Source organism: Notamacropus eugenii, chromosome 3 (genome assembly GCF_028372415.1).
Source record: "Notamacropus eugenii isolate mMacEug1 chromosome 3, mMacEug1.pri_v2, whole genome shotgun sequence".
Lineage (NCBI taxonomy): Eukaryota > Metazoa > Chordata > Mammalia > Diprotodontia > Macropodidae > Notamacropus > Notamacropus eugenii.
In genome coordinates, this window is record NC_092874.1 from 4,883,754 (window position 1) to 4,911,555 (window position 27,802).

Consider the following 27,802-nt stretch of genomic DNA (forward strand, 5'->3'; position numbering starts at 1 on the left):
TTGGCGCCTCTTTCACAGTTTGCTCTTTTTTCCAGCCTATTTCTTGACTTTTAACTTTATGTGTTAAAGTTGTGCTCTGCTCCCAGGGTGGAGGGAGTGCTCCCCTTTCCCTGGGCCTGAGACCCAGGTCTGTGACCTGGATCTGTATATGGGCAATGCAATAGAGTCCTGTACCCAATGCTAGCAAAGGGACATCTGTATTCTCCTTCTGCCCAGTTGTGCAGCTCCCTCACTATCTCTGGGCTGAGAGGTCTGGAAGCTGCCACTGATTCAGCAACCCCCACGCCTGCTGCTTGTTTGCTGAGGTGTGGCCTGAGGTGGCACAGCTTGCACACCATGGTAACCCCATTACAACAGACCTTTCTTGCAGGCCTTCTGAGTTGTCTTGGACTAGAAAACTGTTTCACTCTGTCTTTTTGCGGGTTCTGACACTCCAGAATTCATTTTGAGGTGTTATTTAAAGTTGTTTGGAGGGGAATTTGGTCAGGCAAGTTCCTGCCTTTTCTCTGCCATCTTGGCTTTCCCACCAATGTAATTTCTCTCTTTTTTTAATCAATATTATTTGTTTCTGATTTCATATCATCATCTGATAGGCTCAAGAACTCTGGTGGCCAGAAAGCTCTTACATGAGTCCTTGGTCCCCAGGCTATGTCTCTGTGGGGTGACTTCCCAGGAGGGCGCTGAGGACTCTGGATTAGGGGGCTGGCTCTTCCCAAGGCTCTTGGGCTCAGAATCCTAAGCTATCTCCATCAAGGTCTGAGAGGAAAAGGACATCACAGGGGACATGATTTGACTTGCCAGGCACATGCTGCCTTCTGTCTCCCCTTCAGGAAGCCCTGCCACTTCAGCTGGGCTGGCTTGTCTGCCCTGTTGGTAGCAGTGGGTTGCAGGAGGTGAGCATGCCTGGCTCCATATGATGGAGATGAGGGCTGGGCAGAACTCAGGACTGCATCCATCTCCCTGAAGGTGATTCCTGGGACAACACCAGCTTTGGAGGTTAACCTGAAAGTCACTCCAAGAGTTCAGTGACCTGACCCTCAGAGCTAACAAGTTCCTGAGGAGTGGGCCTTTTGGAGAGAGCACTCCCTTCTTTGGCTGTACTCTGGGCATGTCTGTACCAACTGGCTTTGACCTTTCTTGGTCCTGCTCCCGGTGCCTTGGGGTCCTTTCCTTTCAGCTCCATTGTTGTCTTTAGTCAGTAAGTTCCTGGAGAACAGGGACTGTCTGTCTTTTTCTTATTTGTATCTGCAGAGCTAAACACAGGGTCTGACACATAGTAGGCACTTAATACATGTCTTTTAATGGAAATTAATTCCTGCTGCTGCTTTCTGTGGGTATGGAGGGCTGGCCATGCTCTTTAAGGATCCCAGAGTGATCCAGGCTGGGGATCTGCTGGAGCTCATGGTGCTTAGTAGGGTGCTAGTAGGCTCTACAGGTTCAGAACAGCTGAACCCCAGCATCCCTAGGGTCAGAGCTTCCTGCCCTGGTCAGTGACCTGCTGACTCAGACCAGATTGGAGGCCAGAGCCCAAACACAGCTTCTCCTAATTTCTGTGTTCATCTATGGTTTTAGTCTGGACCTGGAGTCAGGAAGCCCCAAGTTCAAAGCTGGCTCTTGGAGCCCAGGGCAAACCACTTGGTTTCAGTCTCCTCATCCATAAAATGGGGGTGATGATAGCACTTTTCTGTTAGGGGGGTTGTGAGGATCAAATGAACTAAAACTTGTGAAAAGCACGAGGCAGACACCATGGAGGTGCTCATCCCCCCCGGGCACAGGTCCCCTCCTCAGTCTGCACCAGATTCAGCCACCACAGAGCAGAGCCCTCTGACTTCTGTGCTGGTATGAGCCTGATTGTACATGGGGAAAGCTGAGGCCAAGCCGAGGTTGGGTGACCACAGCCAGTACCTCTGCAGACTCCTCGGCTGGCACTCCCTCTATCCAGGAGGCCACGGGGGTCCTCGAATACAGTCATCTATCCATTCTCGGCAAGCGCTTTGTGAGCTCCTGGAAAGCGTTGAGTAGGAGACCAAAGGTCTGCAGCATGCTCCTCCCGGCTGCCTCCTCTTGGGGATCCCCTAGCCTTGAGGATACCCAAAGGCACTGTCTGGCTCCTGGAGCAGAGCCAGGGCTTGGGTTCTGGGGAAAGAGGGGAGCAGTCTCCAAGCTTCACTCAGGCAGCCTTGCACCCAGTCAGCCTGGTCCCGTGCATGCTGCTTCTTGTCAGAGCCCCCAGCTGAGGTTAGCAGGGAAGGACCCTCTGTGTTCCCTGCACGGATGGCTTCCAGTCTTTACCCTCACTGGTCTCAGGGATTTGGGGGTGCTGGAGGGGGCAGGGCTGTCCCTCTTCTTGGTGGGTGCCCACTTGAAGTGGGTGCCCAGCACCTGGACCTGATATGTGAACAACTCATCAGCCACTGTTTCCTTGTGCTTTGGACACTTGGGAGTTGCATGACTGGGGTCCCCAGTCCTCTGAGTGATATCAGAGTCACCCTGGTGTCTCTCCTTCGTCTCAGACACTATGGCGAGGAGGGTATTGGTAGGGGGGTCTCCAGGGGAGCACCTGGACCACCTGTGAGCTGGAGAGATATCTTGCGGCGGAACTGGGAGGAAACTGCTGGGTTGCCGGTACTCGATAAAAGCCTGGAGGTGGGAAATCTGCTGGTGAAGCAGCAGGACCCCCGTCCCCATCTTTTTATTTTTACTTTTCCCATAGTTCCCATCTCTCCAACGGCCTCTAGGGGTTTCGCAGGTCCAATCTCAGCGGGGAGTCTCTGTCCACCGGCTCACCACCCAGCAGGTCAGGCAGCAGAGCCCGCAAAGCAGAACAAAGGCTGCTGGCAGGTGGTGGAGCGGGCGCGCTCCCGCCCCTCCGACCCCGCCCCTCTCCGCCGGCCCCGCCCCTCCATGCCTAGCCTAGCGCTTTCCCGGCGCAGGCGCTCTCCCTCCCCCGCCCCTTCCTTCGGCTCCTCCCCCGCCCCAAGCGCAGGCGCAGTGCGTCCCCTCGGCAGCTTTAGCGGCGCTCCCTTCGCCTAGTCTCTGCAGCTCGTCTCCGCTGTTCCGCCCCCTCCCTAACCCCGCCTCTGACGCAGGCGCACTCCCGTTCTCACGCTGTGCCCGGCCCCGGCGCAGGCGCACTCCTCTCCTGCCCGCCGGCCCCGCCCCCAGGCGCAGGCGCACCTTGTATCCCTCGGGCCCCTCCGGTCCCGCCCCCTCCCGGCTCGCTCCCGGCTCCCCGTCCTCGCCGCCGCGGTTCTCCTCCGGCCCCGCGCGCTGCGTCCTGCTCCTCGAGCGGCCCTTTGTGTGCGGGGTCGGGGCGGGCCTCTTGCGGGCGTCCTCCCCGGGCGCGGAGACGGGCGCGCGCTGCGGCGGGCGGGGGCGCGGCGCGGGGCGGCCCGGAGCGGGCCGCGCGTGGGGTCGGCCGGGCCGCCAGGGCCGGGCCTCCGCCTCCTCCGGGGCCGCCGCCGCCGGCCCCCCGCGCGCCCCCCGGCCCCGCGCCGCGGACGCCGGCCCTAGTGAGTGCGGGGAGGGGCGGGCCGGGCGGGCCGGGCGGGCCCCGCGTGCTCCTCGTCCCCCGTGACGCCCCCTGTGTCTCTCCCCTGCAGTGGATCGCAGCTCCAAGCGGAGGCCCGTGAAGCCCTTGGCCGCGTCCCTGCTCGAGGCGCTCGACTACGACAGCTCCGATGACAGCGACTTTAAAGTGGGCGATGCTTCAGGTAACCTCCGGGCTCCCGGCCTTTGCCCTCCCCTCCCCGGCCCCCTGCCAGGTGCGCCCTTCCCCGGGCTGGGGAGCTCCTGGGGGCAGGCCCTGCGGGGGACGGGCCACCCACGTGGCTGACAGGTGGGGGAGACCCCCCCAGCGGCTGGCCGGGCTCCGAGGCCCCTCGTTGGGGGGCGGCCGTGGCAGAAGGGCGGCTTCTCAAGCCCCTGGGAGGGCCGGGTTTGTGCGTGTGCGCCCCGGCCCGGCCTCGGGGTACATGTCCCCCGCCCCCCTGCTGTGCGCCCCGGCTGGCCTCAGGTACCCCCTGGTGTGAGCGCCCCCCCCCCCGCTGGCCTCAGGTACCCCCTGCTGTGAGCCCCCCCCCCCCGCTGGCCTCAGGTACCCCCTGCTGTGAGCGCCCCCCCCCCGCTGGCCTCAGGTACCCCCTGCTGTGAGCTCCCCCCCCCCCCGCTGGCCTCAAGTACCCCCTGCTGTGAGCTCCCCCCCCCCGTTGGCCTCAAGTACCCCCTGCTGTGAGCTCCCCCCCCCCCCGCTGGCCTCAGGTACCCCCTGCTGTGAGCTCCCCCCTCCCCCGCTGGCCTCAGGTACCCCCTGGTGTGAGCGCCCCCCCCCCCCCCGCTGGCCTCAGGTATCCCCTGCTGTGAGCTCCCCCCCCTCCCGCTGGCCTCAAGTACCCCCTGCTGTGAGCTCCCCCCCCCCTGTTGGCCTCAAGTACCCCCTGCTGTGAGCTCCCCCCTCCCCCCTGGCCTCAGGTACCGCCTGCTGTGAGCGGCCCTCCCCCGCTGGCCTCAGGTACCCCCTGCTGTGAGCTCCCCCCCCCCCGCTGGCCTCAGGTACCCCCTGGTGTGAGCGCCCCCCCCCCCCCCGCTGGCCTCAGGTACCCCCTGGTGTGAGCTCCCCCTCCCGCTGGCCTCAGGTACCCCCTGGTGTGAGCTCCCCCTCCCGCTGGCCTCAGGTACCCCCTGCTGTGAGCTCCCCCTCCCGCTGGCCTCAGGTACCCCCTGCTGTGAGCTCCCCCCCCCTGGCCTCAGGTACCCCCTGCTGTGAGCTCCCCCCCCCCCCCCGCTGGCCTCAGGTACCCCCTGCTGTGAGCGGCCCCCCCCCCTGGCCTCAGGTACCCCCTGCTGTGAGCTCCCCCCCCCCGCTGGCCTCAGGTACCCCCTGCTGTGAGCTCCCCCTCCCGCTGGCCTCAGGTACCCCCTGCTGTGAGCTCCCCCCCCCCCCCGCTGGCCTCAGGTACCCCCTGCTGTGAGCTCCCCCCCCCCGCTGGCCTCAGGTACCCCCTGCTGTGAGCTCCCCCCCCCCCGGCCTCAGGTACCCCCTGCTGTGAGCTCCCCCCCCCCCCGCTGGCCTCAGGTACCCCCTGCTGTGAGCCCCCCCCTCAGGTACCCCCTGCTGTGAGCCGCCCCTCACCCGCGGGCTCCTGGGCTCGGCCTGAGCCTCCTTGTCCCCCGCCAGTCCTTGTCCTTGACCCCTGTGTGGGGTCATCTGCGGGCCGGCCCCTCCGCCCTCCCCCGCGTGTCCGCGCACGATGACCCCCGTGCACAGGGCTGTTTGCTGGACGTGCCCTCTGTGGCCTGCGGGCACCGGCTTTCCCGCCATCCCGGCCCTCCTGTGGCCGGCTCCTCATTCAGCGTCCCCCTCTTGTCCCTCCGCCTCTCTCCGCCCTCCTGGGTCAGTGCCTTTTCCCCCAGGGGCCGCCCGAGGCACCCTCCCCGCCTCAGGTCCGGCAGGTCTCTCACCAGCTCCAGCAGCTCCCAGGGCTCCCTGGCACCCCCTGGGTCAGATGCAGGCCCTGGCTCTTCATGCCTGCCTCCGCTGGCCTTGGCAGGCTTACGTCACCTTCCTCTCCTTCCTGCCTTCTGGGCTCCAGCCACACTTGCCCCCTCGCTGCGCCCAGCGCCCCTGGCAGTACCCCGTGCCCGCTCTCCCTTCTCTCCCCCGCCTCAGTGCCCTCTCTTCCACGAAGCTCCTCCTGATCCTTCTGCCTGGTCGCCCTGACTGCCAGCCACGTGTCAGATTGCTTGATATCCAGGCTGTGCCTGATTCTGGTGCACATGCAGACAGGAAGCATTGCTTGAGCACCTGCTGTGTGCCGGGAGCTTGGCTGTGTGAGCCCCTGGGGGCAGAGGCCATTCATGCTGTTGCACCCACAGTGCCTGGAGCGCGGTCCACCTTTAGGAAACACCCTCTGTCCTGTGATCCTGCCCCTGAGGATACCTTAGGGAGCTCTTGGCCCTCTTGTTAGGCTAGATCCTCTCTTTTTTTCTAAAGTACACTTACTGTGTTCTTATGGATCACTATTTCAGGGTGAGTGGTTTACCATCCTAGTGACTGACCAAGAAAATCAATAATAAAATCTATTTCTGTCCAGTTCTGTGAGTAAGATTCTGAAGCCACACACAAGTCTGCAGGTACAAGTTAGTGTTCCTTCTGCGAGCCCGACTTCTTGACAGACCTCCCGGAGAAGGCATGAGGATCCAGTGAGGCCCATCTGTAGGGCACTTAGCACAGTACCAGGCACACCGTGGGGCTGTAGGGATGCCGTCGTCGTCATCATAATCGTTAGTTGTCCTCATCGCAGCATTATAGTAGATTAAGATAAACACATCCAGAAAACCTCTTTTTCTGGTTAGTCCGGAGAACGTTGCATACATTTATATTTCTTAGGTCAGTCACTGTATTAAAACTCTGAAATGGAGAAGCATATCTCCTCTGGATATGCGTTTGGTTTATTTGCCCGTAAGATAATTTGAGGACAGTCAGTCTGGGACACTTTTATGCTTCAGTGAGCACCTAAAATATGCCAGGCTCGCTGCCAGGCACAGACACTGTGCCCATGGTGAGCCCTCCCCGGAAGCAGCTTGCTGTCTAGTTGGGGCAATGAGACAGGAATCTTTGAACAAGCATATGTCGGTGCCACAGACAGTCAACAGAAACAGATGCCAGGCCGTGGTGGGTCGTCTAATCACCTCCCCTGGTCAGAGCCCCAACCTTTTTGTCATATTCCACTGGTGGAAAAAGTCTGGGAAAGCTTCATTATTTGGTCTGTGGATGGGCAGAGAAAGGGACCAGGCTTTTCCTCTTCAAAGGAGATGGGGAGGCAGGAGAGAACTTGGTGGTGTGGAGGAGGAGGGGGTGTGCACCTGGGGCTGCCATCAGGCCTCCATGGAGGGAAGATTCATGCTAAGCTATTCTGGGGTGCAGAGCTCAAAGGTTTTTAAGCAGGGGCTTGATGTGATGAGTGTGGAGCTGAAGGGCAGTGATCTCTGCCAAAGCCCGTTCTGTCCTCCAAGTCAGAGAAGGGTATGTCGGCAGGAGGATCTTTCTGAGCAGCCTTCTTCCAGTAGGGAGCCCCACGGAGTGGTCTAGGGTGGTGGCAGTAGAGAGGGGCAGGTTTGGTGTGCTGGCTGAACTTGGGGGAGCGGGAGGGAGGAGTCACCCCTGGCCCTGAGAGACCCGGTGTGGACAGCAGGGAGAAGATGGTGGAGATGTCACAAGTGACAAAGCCTCATGTGGCTGGCAAGAGGCTCCACAGGAAACTAGGTCAGTGTGGTTATTGATGGCGTTCAGCTTGGAAGAAGTTTCTGTGGGGAAATGACCTTGTTGGTCCTCATTGAATGAAGAGACAGCCCAGTGACTCGGTGGGTTGAGTTCCAGGCCTGGAGTTAGGAGGACTTGCATCTGGCCTCAGACCCTTCCTTAGCTGTGTGTCAGCCTCAGTTTCCTCATCTGTAAAGCCCCTGTCTCCCAGGGGGAGGATAAAATGAGATAATACATAAAGGGGCCTGCAAACCTTTAAGCTTTCTACAGAAGATGCTGAGGAGTGCTGACGCGCGAGTTACCGCCTCGAGTTGTAGATGCTTACCCGGAAGTCTGCTGCTGGCCTTGTCATTGGTGCTCCTGCTGCTAATTTACTGGCTCCTTAGCTGCTTTCTTTATTATACAAACAGCGATTTTGGGGAGAGAGTCTTATGTCTGAGAAATCAGAATTCTCACTTAAATGAAACTAGGGATTTGGATCGGTCTCAGATACATTTTCTTTTAAGTGCATTCTTTTTATTTATTTTCACTTGTTTGTCCTAGACTTGTAGTTGCTTCCTAGAGTCATATATTTGAAGGAGGGAGTTAAATCCAAGGGAGGGAGAGGCAGAGGGGTCACAAGCCTTACTTCTGTGAATTGGAGAACTCCTGGCCACAGTTACCTCCACACCTTCTCAGGGTTGGCAGTGAAACAATGATTTTTTTCTTTGTCCTCTTCAAACACAGACTTGCAGAGCACAGATGGCCACATGTACCCTTGGAACTTGATGACCGTACGTGGCAATGAGCTTGTGACCTCACTGAGCTGACCTCTGTCCTGAAGAGTTTCTGTTAAGAATTAGAAGTAGAGCTTCCTTCCCCGCCTGGCCAGCCCAGCCATATTGCACGTGGAATGGTTCTCTTTTCATCAAAATAACTTCTTATTTACTGGTATTAGACTGGCTTGAGTGGAATCCTGAGCTGGGTCATTGGAGTCTGATTTCAATCTGGAGAGTAACAGCGCAGTTGGGTCAGGCTGCTGTGGTTTGGATTTACGGCAAATTTGGTCAGCTTATAGAAAAGTAATCCCCATGTAGCAACTTTCACCTAGGCAAACCTGATAAAAGTCATCACTTAACAGTTTAGCATTTAAAAATTAGTGAATATAAGCAGCAGTAGCTAAACCACAGCAGAGAAAAACTCAGATCCTTAAGAACCGCAGAATTGCCCTGCTAATCCCAAGGGTACACATGTCTCAGAAGTTCATTCTTGAAATTTACCCTTTTGTGGAGGGGGGAACATAAGACTGGCAAGGCAGCTCATTACGCGGAAAAGCTTCCTTTCCACTCCTCTCTCTGAGTAACCCTAACCTCCCAGCAAAGGCCCAGAAGACAGAATACATGAGATAGTCTTCATTGTGGAGACCAGAGTCCAAACTAGGATTGTTTGACCTTTTCTCTAAAAGTGAGTAGAATGTAATTTTTCTCCATTGGAGCACTCTCAGGGACTTGGACTTCGAAGTAATGGTTACCACCTATTTTTAAAGTATTTAGTTCTGGACATGTGCCCTCAGGGCACACAAGGATTCCATTTGTAAGGGAGATTCTGTTGCCTTTATGTCTTTGGGGATGACCGTAGTTTCTGATCATCTGTGTTTGAGGCTGACCTTGTGAGACTTCAAGTGGGAGGTGATTGAAGCAGGCCCCAGAGCACAGCCGCTCTGTCTGCAGCTCCTGTCTTCTCCTGAAGCTGGTTTGCAGTCCGTTTGAGCTCAGCAGTGTTTGGCTGGTATTTCTTCTAGCCCCTCTTCGATACCAGATACTCATTGTAGGAGGTTTGATGCCATTTTTAATGCATGGCAGTCCTTTTCCCTCATGCCACTAGCTAGTGTCTGGAGACCACGGGTGGGTGAATTTTTGGGAAATGACCTGATGTGTGGTGAGAGCTTGACACACACATCAGAGGGCCATGGCCGGCCCCCCGGATCCCGGTGCAGAAACCTTCTTTGGCCTTCAGGCTGTGGAACATGCTCTTGTGTACAGGAGCAGAGAACGCAGCAGCCCCCCAGGACCACCCGGTACCAGTGCTTTTGGTTCTCTCTCCCTCTCTTTGCTTCTTGTTCCTTGTAGACTTCGGATTCATTTTTATTTAGGAACCAGAGGGAATTCTTGCCTCTTAGCACTCACAGAAAGTCCTTAGAGATCATGGTGTTCAGTGTCTTTTTTTTTTTTTTTTTTTTTTTACAGATGATGAGCCTGAAGCCCCGAGGGCTTTAGTAACTTGCCTGAGGTCTCACAGTAAGGTGGAGGCTGAGCTAGGTGTACAACCCAGGCTTCTGACTTCTAACTTCCAGGCCAGGTTTTCCAGCGGAGAAAAAGGGTTCTTGTCCATGGCCGGGCTGCTTGCAAGGGCCAGGGCAGTGAACAAAATGGATGGTTAGGAGCAGGCGGGACCACTGAGAACTGCCTCCATACCCCAGCTCTCACCTGTTCTTAACCTCTGCAGGGGGCATGATTTGAAGCCATTTGCCAATTTAGGGTGTCCCCCTTCAGAGCCTTATGCCAGGGCCTCATCATGCTGTGGGAGGTGACCTTGTCTCCCAGAGGGCTTGGCAGCTGAGTGCAGATTCTGGTGGGTGTGATGGATGGGACTGGGGGTGAAGGGCCTGTTGATTGAGGAGCCCCAGCTCTGGAGGAAGAAACCTGAGGCCAGAAGGTTGACTTCTAAGGGCATAAGCTGTCTGGCCAGAGATGGCATGCCCATCTGATGGGGTTGGCAACTGTATTTGTTGCGGGGAGTGCTCTCACTGATGAAATAATAGATCCTCTGAGGACCACTCTCCAGTCCCACAGCTGTCCTGCTTGGATGTTTAGCTGCTTAGTAACCCCTGAAGGAAATGGACAGCAGCATCATTGGTAAGGTAATCCTGAGCTTGCAGGGCCTTGGTGGCAGGTCCAGACTCCCTGTGCTTTCTGAGGCATCCAGGAGGATACATAGGATCAGTTTGGTGGGGGTGAGTCTGAGGTGTTCTCCGGCCCTTGGGTCTGAGGGCCAGGGCCTGATTTCTAGCTGATTGCCATAAGAGAGAGAGAAAAACTTGAGATACGTTTTTTTTGGCTGTTCTTTCTCTTATGTCTCTTTGTGGATATTTCATTCATCAGAAAGGCAGAACAGTGTCTATAAAGAAGATGCAAGATACTGCAGTTGTGATCTGTATTCATGCTTAAAATTTTTTGGCAAACTCCATATTTGCCCTTATTTTTTGGTGCCTGTGACCTTGAAGGTGCCCATGAGCAGGGGCCAGAGCCATCTGGCTCACAGTCTTTGCTCCTTGGTGCTGTCTTCAGTGGGTGCCACTGGGCAGGCTTTTTCTCCTGGAGGGTCTGATAGGTTGGGGGTGTTGGTCATTTTCTTTTTGACTTAAAAACGTGTCTAAATATCATTTTGCAAGTGGCTCATTTGTGTCAGCGTTGTGTGTGTGTGTGTGTATGTATATACATATGTGTGGTTTTTTTTTCTCATATTTTCAACAGATTCTGAAGGGAGTGGGAATGGAAGTGAAGACCCTTCGAAGGACAGTGGAGAAGGGTCCTGTAGCGACTCAGAAGAAAACGTCCTGGAGGAAGATCTTGCCGAAGAAGCCAAAGTTGAGGCGGAATTGTTGAAGAGTGCAGTCCAGGAAGACACTGTGGAGACCGAGAAAGCCCCTGGGAAGGCGGAGAAGAAGGAGGAGGAGGGCGAAGAGAAACCCCGAAAGAGAAAGGAGAAGGACAGAGGCTCGGGGTCCGAGGGGGCTGCACCCCCTACCGCCCCTGAAGAGCAGGCCAGCGAGCCCAAGAAGTGGAACCTGCGCAGGAACCGGCCCCTCCTCGACTTCGTGTCCATGGAGGAGCTGAACGACATGGATGACTACGACAGCGAGGATGACAACGACTGGCGTCCGGCTGCAGTGCGCAGGAAGGGCAAGGCTGCCTCGCAGAGGGAGGGCAGCGACGGCGACGCTGAGGATGATGAGGATGATGGCAGTGGCAGCGACGAGGAAGACGAGGAGCACGGCAGTCCCGCCAGCGACGGGCCAGGCAAGAGGAGGAAGGGCCAGGCCCTGAGCAGGCACAGTGGCGATGATGACGAGCTGACCAATGACAGTCTGGCCCTTTCTCAGAGCAAGAGCAATGAGGTAGAGCGTCCCGACTCTGTGCTATCTATCTATGTGTCTGTCAGGGGAAACTGGGCCTGGGAAAGCCACCCTGCCCTCCACTCCTGGGGGTCAGCAGGGCGGCCCCTGTTAGGGCCCCACTTCTCTGACGACCTGAGGAATCCTCTTGGTAAAGTGCTCGAGGATGCTCCCTCCTCAGCCCCCTGTGATCATGATTTTAGAGCAGATCTCCCCTTCATACACACCCTTCCCCCAGTCTCTTGTTTTTAATTTATCTGGCTTTATTTAAAGTGTCAGATCCCCTCTCTTTTAGAGCACTTACCTTGTGGACAGAATGGTGCCTCTGATCTCAAGCTCAGGTTTATGTAAACTAAAGGACTTGTCCTTAAATTAATCGATTGCTTAAGTATGGTCCTTATATTTAGATGCCTCATGACACAATTGTTCTGCAAAGAAATGCCAACACCAAACATTTCCCTCCTGAATTTTGTTACCAGTTGGACCGTCCTACACTAATGACCCAGTTCTTTGGCGGGAAGTCCTTCTTCTGAAAGTTAGGGCTCTGCCTTGGGGCCGGAGATGCGACAGTCAAGAAAACGTCCTGCCAGTGCCTTGGCGTGTTCAGTGTCTGTGTGTGTCCGTGTCCATGTTTATTTTTCTCAACAGAAAGATTGAGCTCAATGTCATGCTACATGTGGACGTGCTTGCAACATCCCGCTTAACTACACAGGAGTTAACATTATTATTATCAAGAACACTTAATAATAATATTGTCAAACAACTACCGCGTAGTTAAGTCTGTCACTGCTTTCTTTCTCAGGTTTTTCAGTCACTTCTTGACTAAAAACTTGATGTTCTGTCATTTCATTCAGTTGGGTCAAACAAGTACAAAGAAGCGCTTCCCCCCCCCCCCCCCCTTTTGCTGTTTCTGATGTTAAAGCAACTTGAGGATTGTTTTCAGTGATCCTCCCATAGAGTGTGTCCCCTCCTCGCCATCTTCTCTAGTGGTGACGATAGGATCTTTACTGCCTGAGGTGATGGAGGTGCTTACAGTCGAAATAGAGTGATCCAACCGGGTCCATCTGTGGCTCAAGGTTGGCAGCTTTCCCACGAGGAGCAGCCTGTCCTGCTCTGAAATGACCAGGTGTCATGCTGCTGTCCTCTTCACATCTAAGTGCAGAATATGGATGGTGTGTAGAGGTGTGGTTAGTTGTCAGTTCAGGTGGTTGTATGGGACAGATTGACTTCTTGTCCTCAAGCACTAATGTCCTCTCCGAGCATGCCCATAGGTAGCATGGGAAGCCGGACATAAGTGTAGATGGAGCCCAGGTACTGGGCTTATGTGGTAGAGTTTTGGGGTTTTTTTTGGTGTCATGATTATTTTAGATTCTTGAGAATTTAATCTTCTTAGGAACCAAAAGGAAGAAATAATGGCTTTAATGTTTCTTGGCATATTTCTTTCTCCTCTTCAGGGTAACAGGATTATTTTAATTGCATTTTGTATGAATTGGTCCCAGATTTTCTTCCCTTGAATACACACACATATAACCTTCTGCACAGCCCGACCTCTTGTATAGGATTTGTAATCCTCCGAAGAGAAGTTAGTTTAATGAACAAATACTGTGCTCTCCATAGCCCATAGAAAGGGAGGAGGGAAGGGAGAAGGCTGGAATGGTAATGGAGCATCATAGATCAGTTAGTCAGCAAGCTTTTGTTAAGCACCTGCTGTGTGCTAAACATAGAGCCCATAGCTGGTACAGAGGTACACAGACAAGAACAAAACAGTCCTTCCAGATGAGGTGTCCATGTTGAGGAACGTGCAAAATAGATAGAAAGTAGATCCAATATATTGGGGGACCAATCAGGGAGGCTTCATGGTGAAGGTAGCACTTGAGAGGGGCTCTGAAGGTCCTGGAGGATCCTAGATCTAGAGGTGGAAGGACTTCTGAGGCCATTTCAGAGTCCACCTTATCATTTTACAAGTTGGGAAACTGAGATCCAGGGAGCACAGAACTCCCCTGAAGGTGCAAAGGTAGTAAGTATTAGAGGTGAGATTTAAACCCAGGCCCTGAATACTGAGCTAAAGCTGGTGATAAATGAGTGGGGACATTAGAGATTAAAAGTGGACAGAGCCCTCAGGGCTGGGCATGCTCTCAGGACTCAAATTGAGCCTAGATTTTTGATAGGGCCTGCGCCTCCAGCAGATTTTCTTTGTCCCCATTAGACCACCAGCCCCTGGAGATGTGACATACACTGCACGTTTCATGGCAGGAAAGATTGGGTTAGAGGACTGCTGCACTTAGAGCCTCAGAGTTGCCATTCTCGTCTTCCTGTAGCAGGCCATGGCCTCCTGCCAAGGCAGCTCCTCTTCAAGGACTTGCTGGCTTACTCTGGACTAGGAGGCAACTGCTCGTGGGACGGTGATGAATCCCACCTAACAACGTCGCTTTTTTTTTTTTTTCAGGAAAGAAAAGAAATGGAGAAACAGGAAAATGGGTTTGTGGGAATAAGGGGACTTGATCACCCCATCCCTGCCCATTCCTTCCAGCAGGTCACATTCTCAGCTGTTTCCTCTTCTACCTCTCCCTCCTATCATTCTTCCTGCTATCCTCATACATGCCCATATCTCCCTGTCCTCAGAAATCCTTCTTTAGGTCTACCGTCTCCTCAACCTGTTCTTCCTTTTCTTGGCCAGACTCCTAGAAAACAAGTCTCTCTCCTTGCTGCTTTGTCTGCTCTCCTTTCACTGCATCTCCACCCTTTGTGATTTATATTCTGAATTGCTTCATCACTCAGCTGAAACTGTGCTCACCAGAGTGACCACTGACTTCTCAGGGGCCACACTGGATGGCGTTTGCTTGGGCCGCCCCTTCTCCATGTTTGCTGCATTTGACCTTGTTGACCCCCCCTCTCTTCCTGGGTTCTCTTTCCTCTCCTGGTTCTCCTCTCTCTATTCTCTCCTATTACTTACGTACCTTCTGCCCCTCTCTCCTTGGCTCCTTTCTCCCATGATGAAGTGACCTTATTCCTGGCCAAGGCCAAGCCATCTACCTGCACAAGGGATCCCATTCCACCCTGTCTCCTCCAATAGATGTCCCCTTTCAGTCACTTATTTTCAGTCTGTCCCTCTCTGCTGACTTTTTCCCTACAGTCTGCAAACGTGCCCATGTCTTTCCCTTCTTGAGAAAATCCCCACTTGGTCCTTCCACCTGTGCTAACTATTGACTTGTGTCTCTTCTGCGTTTCCTGACTTAAACCCCTCACAAAGACCTTCTGCAATCAGTGCCTGTACTTTCTGTCCTCTCACTCTCATCTTAACCTCTCATAATCCAGCTTGTGACCCCATTCCACCCAAACTGCACTCTTCACAGTTACTGATGATCTCATTTGCCAAATCCGATGACCTTTTCTCAGTCCTCGTTCTCCTTGACCTCTGCAGTATTGGACACTGTTGATCCTCTGACACTCTCTTCTCTCTAGGATTTTGGGTTGTCACTTTCTCTCGGTTCTCCAGTCTTATACCTTACTCCCCTCACACACTCTTTGGTCCATGACACGCTGTCCTCCTGGCTGTTCCATGAACAAGACCCTCCTTGTTTTATTTCTGGGCATTCTCTCTGGCCACCCCACAGGCCTGGAATGCTCTCCCTCCTCAGCTCTGACTCCCAACCTCCCTGGCTTATTTTAAGTCCCAACTAAACTCCCCTCCCCCCCCCTTCTACAGGGAGCCTTCCCCAGCTCCTCTTCCTTCTAGAACCTTCCCTCTTTAATTATTCCTGTATATTTATCCTGTGTGTAGCTTGCGTTGTCTATATTTGTCTGTATGTTGTCTGCCCCATCAGATGGTGAGTTCCTTGAGGGCAGAGACTGTCTTTTGCCTTGTTTGTATCCCCAGCCTTAGCACAGTGCTTGGCACATAGTAGGTGGTTAATGAATGTTTATTGATTGCTGATTGATCAAGATAAGGCCTAGGTTGTTCAAAGTGCCATTTTAATCTACTAATGTCTCTTGGGTATATATTGTAACTACTTTTCTGATGGGATTCTGCTGGAGAGCTGTTGGTGCTTCCCAGATTACATTAAGATATCCTCTAGGTTTTATTTAAATTGTGAGACTCCAAACCTGTGGCAGCATTCCCAGAGTCCCCAGATATTGGAGGGGATGGTAATAATCAATTACTACTCTTGACATTTCTATTGCACTTTGAATTTTAAAGGATTTGACATATCCTGTTTTATTTGTGTGAGATAAGTAATACCTATGGTCCTCAGCCATTTTGCAGATGATGAAACTGAGGCCCAGAGCAGGTAAGTGATTTGCCCATGGTCACCCAGCTATTCAGTCAGACACAATAATGACAGTAGCTCACACTGATACAGCACTAACTCTGTGCTAAGCTTTTTATATTCCCTATCTCATTTGATCCTCATGACTACCCTGGGAGGGCAAAGCTATTGTTATATTCCTTTTACAGATGAGGAAACTGAGGCAAACAGGTTCAGTGACTTAACACAGGTGAAGTGTTAACACAACTGGTCAGTGTCTGAGGCCAGATAAGGACTTTTAACCTAAGGCTCTCCTCATTCAGGTTCAGACTATTCCCATTGCCTCATTTTAAAAAGCTATGACTGATATCTTCTGTTTTTCGAAGCCTATTTCCCCCCTTTGCCCTTCCCTTCCCCCTCCTATATAACAAAAATTTTTTTGAAAAGGAAGACAGTGGAAGAATAGGAAAAAAACCCATCAGTCCAATCCCTGTTGGTCCCTTGTCAGGGACCAACACCTATGAGGGGAAGTGACTTGCTCAGAAGGTCTCCAGATGGTTGGTGTCTGAGCCGGGGGTGGAAGCTGACTGCTTTGGGGCTCATCCTCCCCCAACTCCAGGGCTATGAGCATCTTGACCTATTGGGAGCACACCTTGTTTCTCCCCTTGGACTGTTTACATGTCATGGTGAAATGCTTGAAGGTAAAGATGAGTTGTCATGATCCAGGATGGTTAGGAAGACCTTGCATTGTGTTGGCCTTGGCGGTGTCCCTTTGGCTGCGTTATCGCTTCTCTGCCCTTTGGCCCAAGGCCTGCCTGGTCTCTCTGCAGTCAGACCTTGCCATGATAAAGTAAAGCTCCTCTTTGAGTCTTCTGGCCAGCTTCCCCCCCAGCAGTGTGACCAAGTCACTGCGCACAGAAATTCCTGCTCTGACTGGCAGTGAGGGTTTCTGTTGGAATCCTGCCTCTAATGACTGACTTTGAGAGATTTGGACTAGATGATACCTAAGAGCCCTTCCAGCTCCAAACCGGTAATCCCAGTGGGACATTTTGGGGCACAGACGTGGTGGCTTTGGAAAGGCTCCTTTGAAGTGACTTTGGGAGTTTGGGGAGACGCCAAGCAGCATAAGATTTCCTGGACATTTGGCCAGGAGAAGTTTGCTCATTTTATTTAGTTTTTATGTATTTTTTTAAAGGAAAAAAATATTTTCGGTAGATGTAGACAGCATCTTACAAAACACTTAGGCCATGTCAGCTTCAAATTTGTCCTGTTCCCGTGAAATGAATATTAGTTTTACTTTGTCTTTGGAGGCCTTAATGGGTTAGATCCTCTGAAACCTTCCTGCCATGGTGCCCTTAGTCTTGTGATTCTTTCCACCCTTGTCATTCATTCTTGGACACTGTCTTGGGAAGAGACAGGAAAGCTGGGTTTGCAGCCCATCCCTGCTGCTTGCCATCTTTGTGACTTGGATCTGGTCACTGGCTCCTCTCTGGGCCTCCAGTTGCTTCTGCTTTGTAAAGAGAGATGGTCTTGGAGGTCCCTTTTAGGCCTAAGTCATTCATAGTGCTGAATGCATCACTTTCCCTTGATCAGCTAATAGGCATGAAATGTACGGGGCTTCTTTCTGATAGAGATGGTTCCCTTTGTACCTAGAACCCTAACGCTTGGAGCCTCAGAGAGAAGGCACTTTGTGAGCGCTTATTGATTGGAGATACAAAGTACGTTGTCATGTATCTTGTCCTGGAATCAGTCTTTGCTTCATGTGTATCTTGGTTTCTGCAGAGCAAAAGTCCCATCCTGTATTTCTTCTCTACTCCAAACAAGCAGACTGTCTCTTTTTCTCTTGCTGTTTGTCTGTCTTGCTTGTCTTCCTCTCTGTGTGTCTTTCTGTCTGTCTCCCTCTTTCTTTCCTCCCACCCATTCTTTTGCCCCCTGGTTCATTCTCCCTCTCACCCTCCCTCTTTCTCTGTTACTTGTGTACACACACACACACATACACACACACACACACACACACACACACACACACTCACACACACACTCACACTCACACACTCTTTTTAGTGATGGTGAAAGGAATCTTTACCTTTTCTTTCTAGGTTTTCTGGATGTGTTTTTTGAGTAACAAAGGCAGGAAGTTCTTAGGTGACCATGGGCATGTTCTTTTAGCCTTTCTTGGTGTTTAGTTTTCTCATCAATAAAAGAAGAGGGTCAGACTTGATCAGTCATTCAGCAAACATTTATTAACGGTTTCTGGAGTGGCAGACATAGTGCTAAGTGACTTGTAAGGTTCCCTCCAGTTCAGCTCTAACTATGAGCCTTTGGGAACTGCTCAAGTGCACAGGCCTCCCTGCCTTCTTGGCCCTTGGAAGAGGTTAGGTGGGACTTCAGGAGGTAACAGGAGCACAAAAACAGAATGGAAGGAATGAATAGCCCTTAGGGGAGAAAACAAACCTTTGTTGAGGTTTATCTTTCTTTTTGATAATCGTTGGAGACATAACAGTAAAAAATATGTTTGAATATTTCAATTTTTAGGACTCGCTGATTCTTGAGAAGAGCCAGAACTGGAGTGCCCAGAAAATGGATCATATTCTAATTTGCTGTGTTTGTCTTGGAGATAACAGCGAGGATGCTGACGAAATAATCCAGTGTGACAACTGTGGCATTACCGTCCATGAAGGTAATTTGTTCTCTCTTCTTTTATTTGCTCCTGCGTCTAAGGGATGATGGTAACTCCTTTTGTTAGGGCTAGCCTAAGGTTTGGTTGTTTTTTCTTCTTGGAGCTTGGATTTATGCAATATATATTAAATCTGTAACTTGGTGAGGGATATAATTTTCTAGGTTACCAATGTAGAGATAAATTGCAACCTTGAAAACAGAAAAAAATATGACCTATTCAAATTATTGTTTTTTTAAATGCCATTGTTAATGGTGACATCCTTCACTAGACTTCTAGCCTCCAAAATCAGCTGGTAGAGGAAAATCTCACTGAACACTTTATTTCTTTTCAGTTGTTTTTCAGTTGTGTCTAACTTTGTGACTCCATTTGGGGTTTTCTTGGAAGGGATCCTGGAGTGGTTCGCCATTTCCTTCTCTAGCTCATTTTACATATGAGGAAACTGAGACAAACAGGGTGAAGTAACTTGTCCAGGGTCATGTAGCTAGTAAGTGTCTGAGGCTGGATTTGGACTCAGGTCTTCTTGACTCCAGGTCCAGCGTTCTGGCCACTGTGCTGCCCAGATGCCCTGTTGAATTTTTAACCTAGTTCCAAAAATGTACATCTCTCCCTGCATTTCAGGTTCATCACTTCTCTGACAGGAGGTGAATGGCACGTTTCATCTTTCACTCTTCTGGATTTATCTCTTAGGATTCTTTTGAAGGTCAAATGAGATGATGTGTAATGTGTTATGCAAATGTTGTATATTGCTGTTATTTGAGAAGAGTGGTGAAATAGGTTGGAAAAAAAAGACTCAAGATCAAGAAAAGAAAAGTTTAAAGACTGTGGGCTGTGCAGAAAGCTCACACTTAGGATGATACTTTGGAAAAAACCAGGAAGTGCTGGACTTGACAGGTGCCATTGTCTGCTTCAGTTTCCCCATCTGTGAAATGGAGATTCATAACAGCACCTCCCTCCCGGCTTGTGAGGATCACATGAGATCATACTTGTACATAGTAGGCACTGTGGAAATATTAGCTCTCTTCATCACTTTGAAAACTGGCCCAGAGAAGAGAAGACGTGAGGTGACAACAGCCGCATTTAAGCATATAAAAGGCTGTAAGTTAGTAAGAGGGACTGGACGTGGTCTGGTGGCCTTGATAGGATCAAACTAAGATCACTGGGTACCAGTCGAAAAGATTAGGATCAACTTCTTCAGTTGGATGGTTTCCACAAGTTCGCTGGGATACCTGGGGGAGGTGGTGGGTTTTCTGTCACTGGAGATAGTTAAAGAAAAGGTGGATGTTTACTTTTTGATAGATAAGATAGATGAAATATTTATTTAGCATGGGTCAGGAATTATGCTGAGTACTAGGAATACAATTATATGCCCCCCCCAAAAGACAGTTCTTACCTTCAAAGAGTTTCTATTCTTTTTTCCTTTTCTATTTTTATACATTCTTTTTTTATGTTTCCAATTCCTTCCCTCCTGCTTCTCCTCTACCCATTGATTAGGCAAGCAACATAATGCTCATTACACACATGAAGTCATACAAAATGTATTTCCATATTAGAGTCCCATTGCAAAAAAAAATAACCCAAGGAAAATTAAGAAAGTAAAAAAGTCTGTTTCAGTCTGCACTCAGTTCATCAATTTACTCTCTAGAGGTGGATAGCAGTTTTCATCCTGTATTTTTTGGAATTGTCTTGATCATAATAGCCAAGTCCTTCATGGTTGTTCATCATACAACATTGATGTTACTGTGCACAGTGTTCTCCTGGTTCTGCCCATTTACTTTGCATCAGTTCACGTAAATTTCCTCAGTTTTTCCAAAACCATTCCTTGTATCATTTCTTTAGACCAGCTCACAGCTCCATCAGCAGTGTATTACTGTACCTCTTTTTCCACCTTCCCTCCAATAGTTGTCATTTTCCTATTCAGTCATAGTAGACAATCTTGTGGGTATAAGGTGGTACCTCTCAGCATTGTTTTATTGTATTTCTCTAATCAATATTGATTTAGAGTATTTTTTCATGTGACTATGGATAGCTTTGATTTCTTCCAAAAACTGCCAGTTCATACTATTTGATCATTTATCAACTGGGGAATGGCTGTTTCATAAATTTGGCTTAGTTCTCTATGTATTTGAGAAATGAGGCCTTTATTAGAGAAACTTGCTGTACATTTTTTTGCTTAGTTTCCTGCTTTCCTTCTAATTATAGCTGCATTGGATTTATTTACGCAAGAAAAACCTTTCTAATTTCATGTAAACAAAATTATCCATTTTACCTCCTGTGATCCTCTCTATCTAGCTTATTTGCTCATAAACTCTTCCCTCACCCACAGATCCTCATCCAAGATTCATTTTCCCATACTCTCCTAATTTACTTATATCTCCTGTTATATCTAAATCATGTACTCATTTTGGCCTTATCTTGCTGTGAGATGTTGGCCTATGCCTAGGTTCCTTCAAACTCCAAAAACAACAGTGAGTTTCCCCCCAAAGTTTGTGTCTTTGATTTTTCAAATACTAGATTAGGAGGGTCATTTCCTATTGTATTCCATATGCTTAAACTATTCCACAGATCCACCCCTTATTTCTTAGACAATACCAAATTCTTTTCATGATTACTGCTTTGTAATATAGTTTGAAATCTGGTACTGCTAGGCCACCTTCCTTCACACTTTTTTCTTTGATTCCCTTTATATTCTTGACCATCTGTTCTTCCAGATGAATTTTGTTACTGTATTTTCTAGCTTTAAAATAATTCTTTGACAGTTTGATTGGTGTGGCATTGAATAAGTAATTTAAGTAGAATTGCCATTTTTATTAAATTGGCTCATTCTACACATGGGCAATAAATAATTCTCCAATTGTTTAAATATCTATTTGTGTGAAAAATATTTTATAATTGTGTTCCTGTATCCCCTGGGTATATCTTTGCATCTAGACTCAAAAGTATTTTATGTTGTCTGTAGTTATTTTAAATGGAATTTTTCTTTCCATCTCTTCCTGCTGGATTTTGTTGGTAATATTTTTATAGAAAGGCTGATGGTTTGTGTGGGCTTATTTTATATCCTGCAACTTTACTGAAGTTGTTAATTGTTTAACTGATTTTTTTAGTTGATTCTCTAGAGTTCTCTAAGAATACCATCATATTATCTACCCAGAGTGACTTTTTTGTTTTCTCATTGTCTGTATTTATTCCTTCAATTTAATTTTATTGTCTCATTGCTATAGTTAGCATTTCTAGAATTATATTGAGTAATAATAGTGATAATGGACATTATTTTCTCCCCCTTCCTCTCTCCTCTCTTCCCATGATGACGTGCAGTCTTATATGGGTTCTGCACATACATTCTTAATAAACACATTTTCACATTAGTCATGTTGCATAGAAGAATTAAAACGAATGGGAGAAACTATGAGAAAACCAAAACATAACAAAATAGAAAATGTTCTGCTTTATTCTGTATTCTGACTATAGTTTTTCCTCTGGATGTGGATGGCATTTTGCATCAAGAGTCTTTTGGAAGTCTTTTAGGTCCTTGCATTGCTGTGAAGGGCTAAATCTATTATAAATAGTCCTCGCATTGTAGCTGTTATGATGTTCCCCTGGTTCTGCTTGCTTCACTCAACATCAGTTCATATAAGTCTTTCCAGGTTTTTTCTGATGTCCACCTGTTTGTCATTTCTTATAGCACAGTAGTATTCCATTACATTCATATATCACAATTTGTTCAGCCATTCCCCAGTTGATGGGTATCCCCTCGATTTCTAGCTCTTGGCTACACAAAGAGAGCTGCTGTAAGTATTTTTGTATATGTGGGTCCTTTTCCCATTTTTATGATCTCTTTGGGATACAGCCCTAGAAGTGGTATTGCTAGGTCAGAGGGTATGCACATTTTTATAACCCCTTGGGGATAGTTCCAAACTACTTTCCAGAATGATTGGATCAGCTCACAGCTCCACCAGCAATGAATTAGTATTCCAGCTCTCCCACATCTTCTCCAACATTTATCATCTTCCTGTTTTGTTATGTTAGCCAATCTGATAAGTGTGATGTGGTGATAATGGACATGGTTGCTTCACCTCTGATCGTACTAGGAAGGCTTCTCGTTTATCCCCATTACACAAATGTTTGATCTTGGCTTTGGATAGATAGTACATATAATATTTTCAGAAAGATTCCATTTATTCCTGTGCTTTCTAGTGTTTTCTGATAGAAATGGGTATTGTCTCTTGTCAGAAGCTTTTTCTGCCACAGTTGTTAAAATCACGTATTTTTGTTGTTTTTGTTAATGATACGGTTTGTTATGCCAATAGTTTTCCTAATTAGTTGAACCAGACCTACATTCGTGGTATAAATGCCACCTGGTCAAAGTGTGGGATCCTTTAATGTATTGCTGTTATCTCCTTGCTAGTGTTTATTTAGATTTTTATGTCAGTATTCATCACAGAAACTGGCCTATGGTTTGCTTTCTCTGTGGTAGTTAAGGACTAGGAGATGGAGGGAAAGAAGACAAGAGAAAGAACAGGTAAGTATTTAAGATGAGTAACTAGCTTAATTTAACTAAATACTGAACTGTTCTTTTTTTCCCTGTCTTCTGGTTGTTAAAAACTCACATCTCAGTTCTCTTTCCTCCTAGAAAACCTTCCTTTGCCCCTACTGCCATATAGTTTTCCTTCCCCTCAAAGCCAAACTCCTAGAAAAATAAAAGTTTTGTACTTTTTCCTTCCTTCCTTTTCTTGTTCTCCTTCTTTTTCCACTCCCTTCTTATTGGAGTGTCTCACCTTGCCACGTAACTGAAACAGCTCCCTCAAAGGTTAAACCACTTCATTGCTAAGCCTGATAACCTCTACTTTAATTAACTCTTTTTGCCTTTCCTCGTATTTGACACAAGTGATTATTTCTATCTCTTAGGTGGTCTCCTTTCCTTAGATTTTCATGGAGTTGCTTTATTCTTGTTAGCCTCCTAACTCTATGACCCTAGTTGTCTCCCAGGGCTTGGTCTCAAGCTCTTTTCTCTCTCTGCATTTCCTTTCTCTGAGCTCCTAAGCTCTCACTGATAAATAGTTATTTCTGTGCAGATGACCCCCATATTTATAGATAGAGCTGAATTTCATTCTGGATCATAGACTGCCTTTTGGATATCTTGCACTGTGTCCAGTCTTCTCATAGTCAGCCTGTCTACAGTGGTACTCATATTCTTTTCCGCCAAACCTGCCCCTAGCACATGCTTCTGTATTTCTTTTAAGGATGCCACCATCTTTGCAGGCACCAAGAGTTACAACCTCCCAGTTATCTTCAAGTCTTTCCTTCACCTCTTCTCCCGTATCTGGTTAGTTGCCATGTTGAGTAGAGTCTACATGCCCAGCATCTCTGCCTTCGCTGCTGCCCTCTTCATTCAGGCCTTCACCATCTATTGCCTGGGTGGTTGAAGCAGCCTCCTAAGTGGACTCTCTGTAATCTCTCTCTTTTGAAGCATTTTCGAAGTAGCTGCCAAAATCACTGTCTTGTAGCCCATATTGAATGGTGCATTTCCCTGATCCCTTTTGCCTTTAATTCATTAATTTTCCCCTTTAATTTAGAACGTAAAATCTTTAAGTGGACATTTCAAGCCTTCACAATGTGGCCCCCACCTGACTCCTTCTCTTGCCGTCCATTCCAGCCAGTTACTGGTTTTGCACAGGTTTTCTCCTGAGCTTCATTTAAGACTAAATTCGTACATGAAGCCATTGCTGATCCCAGTTTTGATCCCCCACATTGGTGCTGCTTCCCTTCCTGTTTCCTTGTAATGGTAGAATAGAAGCACCTTGAGGGCAGGGCCTGTTTAATTTTGTCTTCTTATGCCATCATCTGGCAGAGCGCCTTGTGTACCATTTGATTAGTCTTAGTTTTCTCATTTATTAAATGAAGAGTTTGGTCTGACTTGCTAACGTCCCTTCTGTATCGATAAACTTGGATCTTGACAGGTGTACTTGACAGGTGGGTTTTGTCTGGAGGGTGGAGCAGAGACCTTTGCTTGGGCTCTGTGAACTTAGCTTTCAGAAAGGTTTTGATAATTGATTTCCACCGTAATCCTATGTGTTTTTAAAAACATTATTTTGAGAAGAGGTCTGTAGACTTCTCCAGGCTCCCACAGGACTCCATGATCCACAGAAGGCTGTGAGAACACATGGCTTCGAGGGAACATGCTCATACGTCTCTGTGCCACGGTAGTGGTGACTGCCCCATATCCCTGACAGGCAGTCCCCATTCATCTGACTCTTGGGGTAACTCCTTGCTTACATTCAGGACTCAGCCAAGAGATTACCTTCTGCTGGAGGCCTTTTCTGGTCCCCCAAGGTGTTGGTGTCTTTCCCCCTAAGCTTACCTTGTATCTTTTATTTTTAAATAGGTTTGTGTATATGTGTATATAGACACACATGATGTCTCTCCCATTAGACAGTGAGCTTCTTTAGAGTAGGGACTATTTTATATTTGTCTTTGTAGCCTGTGTTTCTTTTTGTTAGTTTTTTTGGAGGCAGTTGGGGTGAAGTGACTTGCCCAGGGTCACACAGCTAGTGTCTGAGGCCAGAGTTGACCTCAAATTCTCCTGGTTCCTGGGCTGCTCTCAGCCTTAGCTTCTTTTTAAACAATGATTGTTCAGTAGATACCTATTTATTCACTGTCTTCATTAAGGACAGAGCACAGTTTTAGACCTTAATGGGTGATACTAAATTTCTCTAGAACTCAGCACCTGCCCTCTTGGAGCTTATATCTTGGCACATGTACAGAGAGCAGTGATGACTGAGGGGGATGTGGGCCCCTTTGGCAGACTGGCCTGGCACAAGCTCAAGGGTTTAGTGATATGTGTCAGTGGAGAACAGGACCTTGAAAAGGAGTGAAATTTCCTTCCTGAGCGTCCTGCCACCCTTCTAGTTCAGAGCCATTTCACGATCCTTTACATGATGGGGAAGCGATGTGGCTTTTTATTTGTTAAAGTTGGTACCTAAAATATAAAGCCAGGAGCTCCATCCTATTATGCTGATTTTTTAAGGAGACTTCAGATTTGGGTGTCACTATCTGTAGGATTTTTGTGCTTTTTTGCATTATCTAATGGCATTACATATATGCGTGTGTATTTGGGGGAGGGTATGTATATACATTGTTTTTGTGTAAAGGAAGGTACTCACTTAAACTGGTTAAATGTAGTTTTATTTTCTTCTCAAATACAATTTACCAATTTTGCATTGATATGGAATTGTTTTGTGTGCTGGCCGAATGTGACTGTTGTGCCGGTGGGACTTAGCTGACTGTGAGGATGTCGATTATTGTGAATTAAAGTGTGACCTCTGTGGCATTTGGATCATTCTTTTGAGCATTCATTCTATTATTTAAGCATTGAGCCAGCGTACTGAGTGTTGCCAAGCTAGCCTTGAATAGTGTCATCACTTCTGACCCAAGGAGACTCTGGGGGTAGATTCTTTCTGTTGGGAGTTCCTTCCATTTTGACAAATGTTCTTCAAGTTTTTGTTTGAGCTTCATCTTTTCCCTAGTCATTCTCTTCACTCTAGCGCAGATGTTCTTAACCTGGTATCTGTGAATGTGTTTTAAGAACTGTTTGATCACTGTATTTTAGTATTGTTGGTATCCTTTGTAGTCCTGTGTATTTTATTTTATTCATCTTGAGAAACACTCTTCTAGAAGAGGCACATAACTTTCATAGGAAGCCAAAGGAATCATGATACAGAAAATTTACCTAAGAACTGAAACTGCCCTCTCCAAAGTGACCAGTGATCGCTTAATTTCTAAATCGATCAACCTTTTCTCAGTCACCTTCCTTCTTGACCCATCATTGACCCATATCTCCTGGGTAGTCTTTTTCCTCTAGGTTTTCATTGCACCCCCTCATCTATATGACCCCTTCTCAGTCTCCTTGACTGAACCTTCATCAAAGTGAGTCCCGCTTAGCATTGGGAGGAGGGTCCCCTGGCCAGGTCCTAGCCTCTTCCCTTCTGTTTCTGGACTGTTTTGCTTGGTGATCTCTTCAGGTCCTGGAGGTTCAGGCCTCATCTGAGTGTCGATGATTCTCAGATCTGTTTTATTCTAACCTTTCTCTAACTTCCAGGCTCACCCTGCAACTCCTGTTGAACATCCAGAACTGGAGGTCCCATAGTCTTCTGAAACTCGGCGTGTCCAAAACTGGGCTCCTTACCTTGCCCCTCCACCTCCCTTGTAACTCTCTTTGTTGAGGTGAAGGGCCTGCAGCCTGGCTTCATCCCTCACCCCCTCTCTCCCCATCCAGTGTGTCACTGCTTTTTGTCATCCCTGCATTGCTGATGTTTCTCATCTGCACCGTTTCTCCCCTGACAGAGGCCCTCATCAATGCCTGCCTGTTGTGCCCTCCCTTCATCAGAAGGTCCTTCCCCAAAGTGCTGGCCCAATGGCATCGACCTGTGGATCCAGGACCTCTCTTTACCACCTGGCCCTTCTCCGCCTCTCCCCCCAGTACTGTGGCGTCTCTGGCCCCTTTACTGTCCCTCCAACAAGAGGCTCCCCCCTCCAGGCAGTTGTGCTGCTGCTCCTCAGGCCTGAAGTGCTCTTGTTGTGTCTCTTGACTTTTTGATTCCCTTCAGGTTTCAAGTCAGGCCTCATCTGCATCTCCTCCAGAGGGGTCTTCCGTCTCCTGTTTTATCTGGCAGAATTCACAGTCCTTGAGGGCAGGCAGAATTTTGCCTTTCTCTGTACCATCCACAGAATGAGTGCTCATTGACTTTCTGAGAACGCTGGCTCTAATGTCACCTTTGATACCTGGGTCAGCCATGGATGGGTGGGCTCCTAGTCAGGTACATTGCACACCTCCCATTCCCAACTGGACCATCAGGTCTGCAGTGACCTGACAGCCTTGCCCGTCCACTGGTTGAGCAGAGGCTTCCCTTCCTTGGGGTTGGTCCTTGTTCCTGTCTTTGTAGTCTTGCATGGTGCTAGTTCTTCTCCAGCTTACTCTTGGCCTCCTGGCTCCTGATGAGGTCAGAAGGTCAGAGAAGTCTTTGTCTCCTCATAGAGTTACCCTCGTTGCCAACAATTGGCAGCTTTGTTCAGAATATTTATTTTTGGTTGGATGTAGTATAGGCAGAACCATGTTCATCAAACAATAACTACTTTTTACGTCTGAGTGAATTTACGTATAATGAGCAGCAACTAGAAATCATGTAGCTAATACAGCATGCTTCAGGTTTTTCCTCAGAGAAGAAGAGGTGATTGCTAACATTTAGATAGCATGTTAAGGTTTGCAGAATGCTGCATATGTTCTTTCTCGTGAAGTAGGTGCTATTATTGTCCCTATTTTATAGATGAGGAAACTGAGGCAGGCAGGCAGTTCAGTGACTTGTCCAGGGTCATACAGCTAGCAGGTTTCTGAAGCCAGATTCCAGATTGGGTCTTCTTGACTGCAGGCTCAGCAGTCTTCACCATACCACACCATTGCTCCCATGGAT

The 27,802-nt window shown here is 48.7% G+C and overlaps 1 protein-coding gene across 6 annotated transcripts in view; it reads left to right on the forward strand.

The window, feature by feature from the left end:
* The first annotated feature begins 3,432 nt into the window (after nt 1–3,432).
* Nucleotides 3,433–27,802, forward strand: part of PHF14 (PHD finger protein 14) — a 169,898-nt gene continuing 145,528 nt past the window's right edge. For all 6 annotated transcript variants that reach the window (XR_011976477.1, XR_011976478.1, XM_072650791.1 and 3 more), the window contains exons 1-4: nt 3,433–3,512; nt 3,603–3,713; nt 10,774–11,417; nt 18,197–18,341. Coding sequence is in view for 4 of the 6 variants with exons in the window: in XM_072650791.1 (XP_072506892.1) it covers nt 3,512; nt 3,603–3,713; nt 10,774–11,417; nt 18,197–18,341 (901 nt within the window). In the remaining 2 variants the exon portion in view is untranslated. The remainder of the gene's footprint in view (nt 3,513–3,602; nt 3,714–10,773; nt 11,418–18,196; nt 18,342–27,802) is intronic.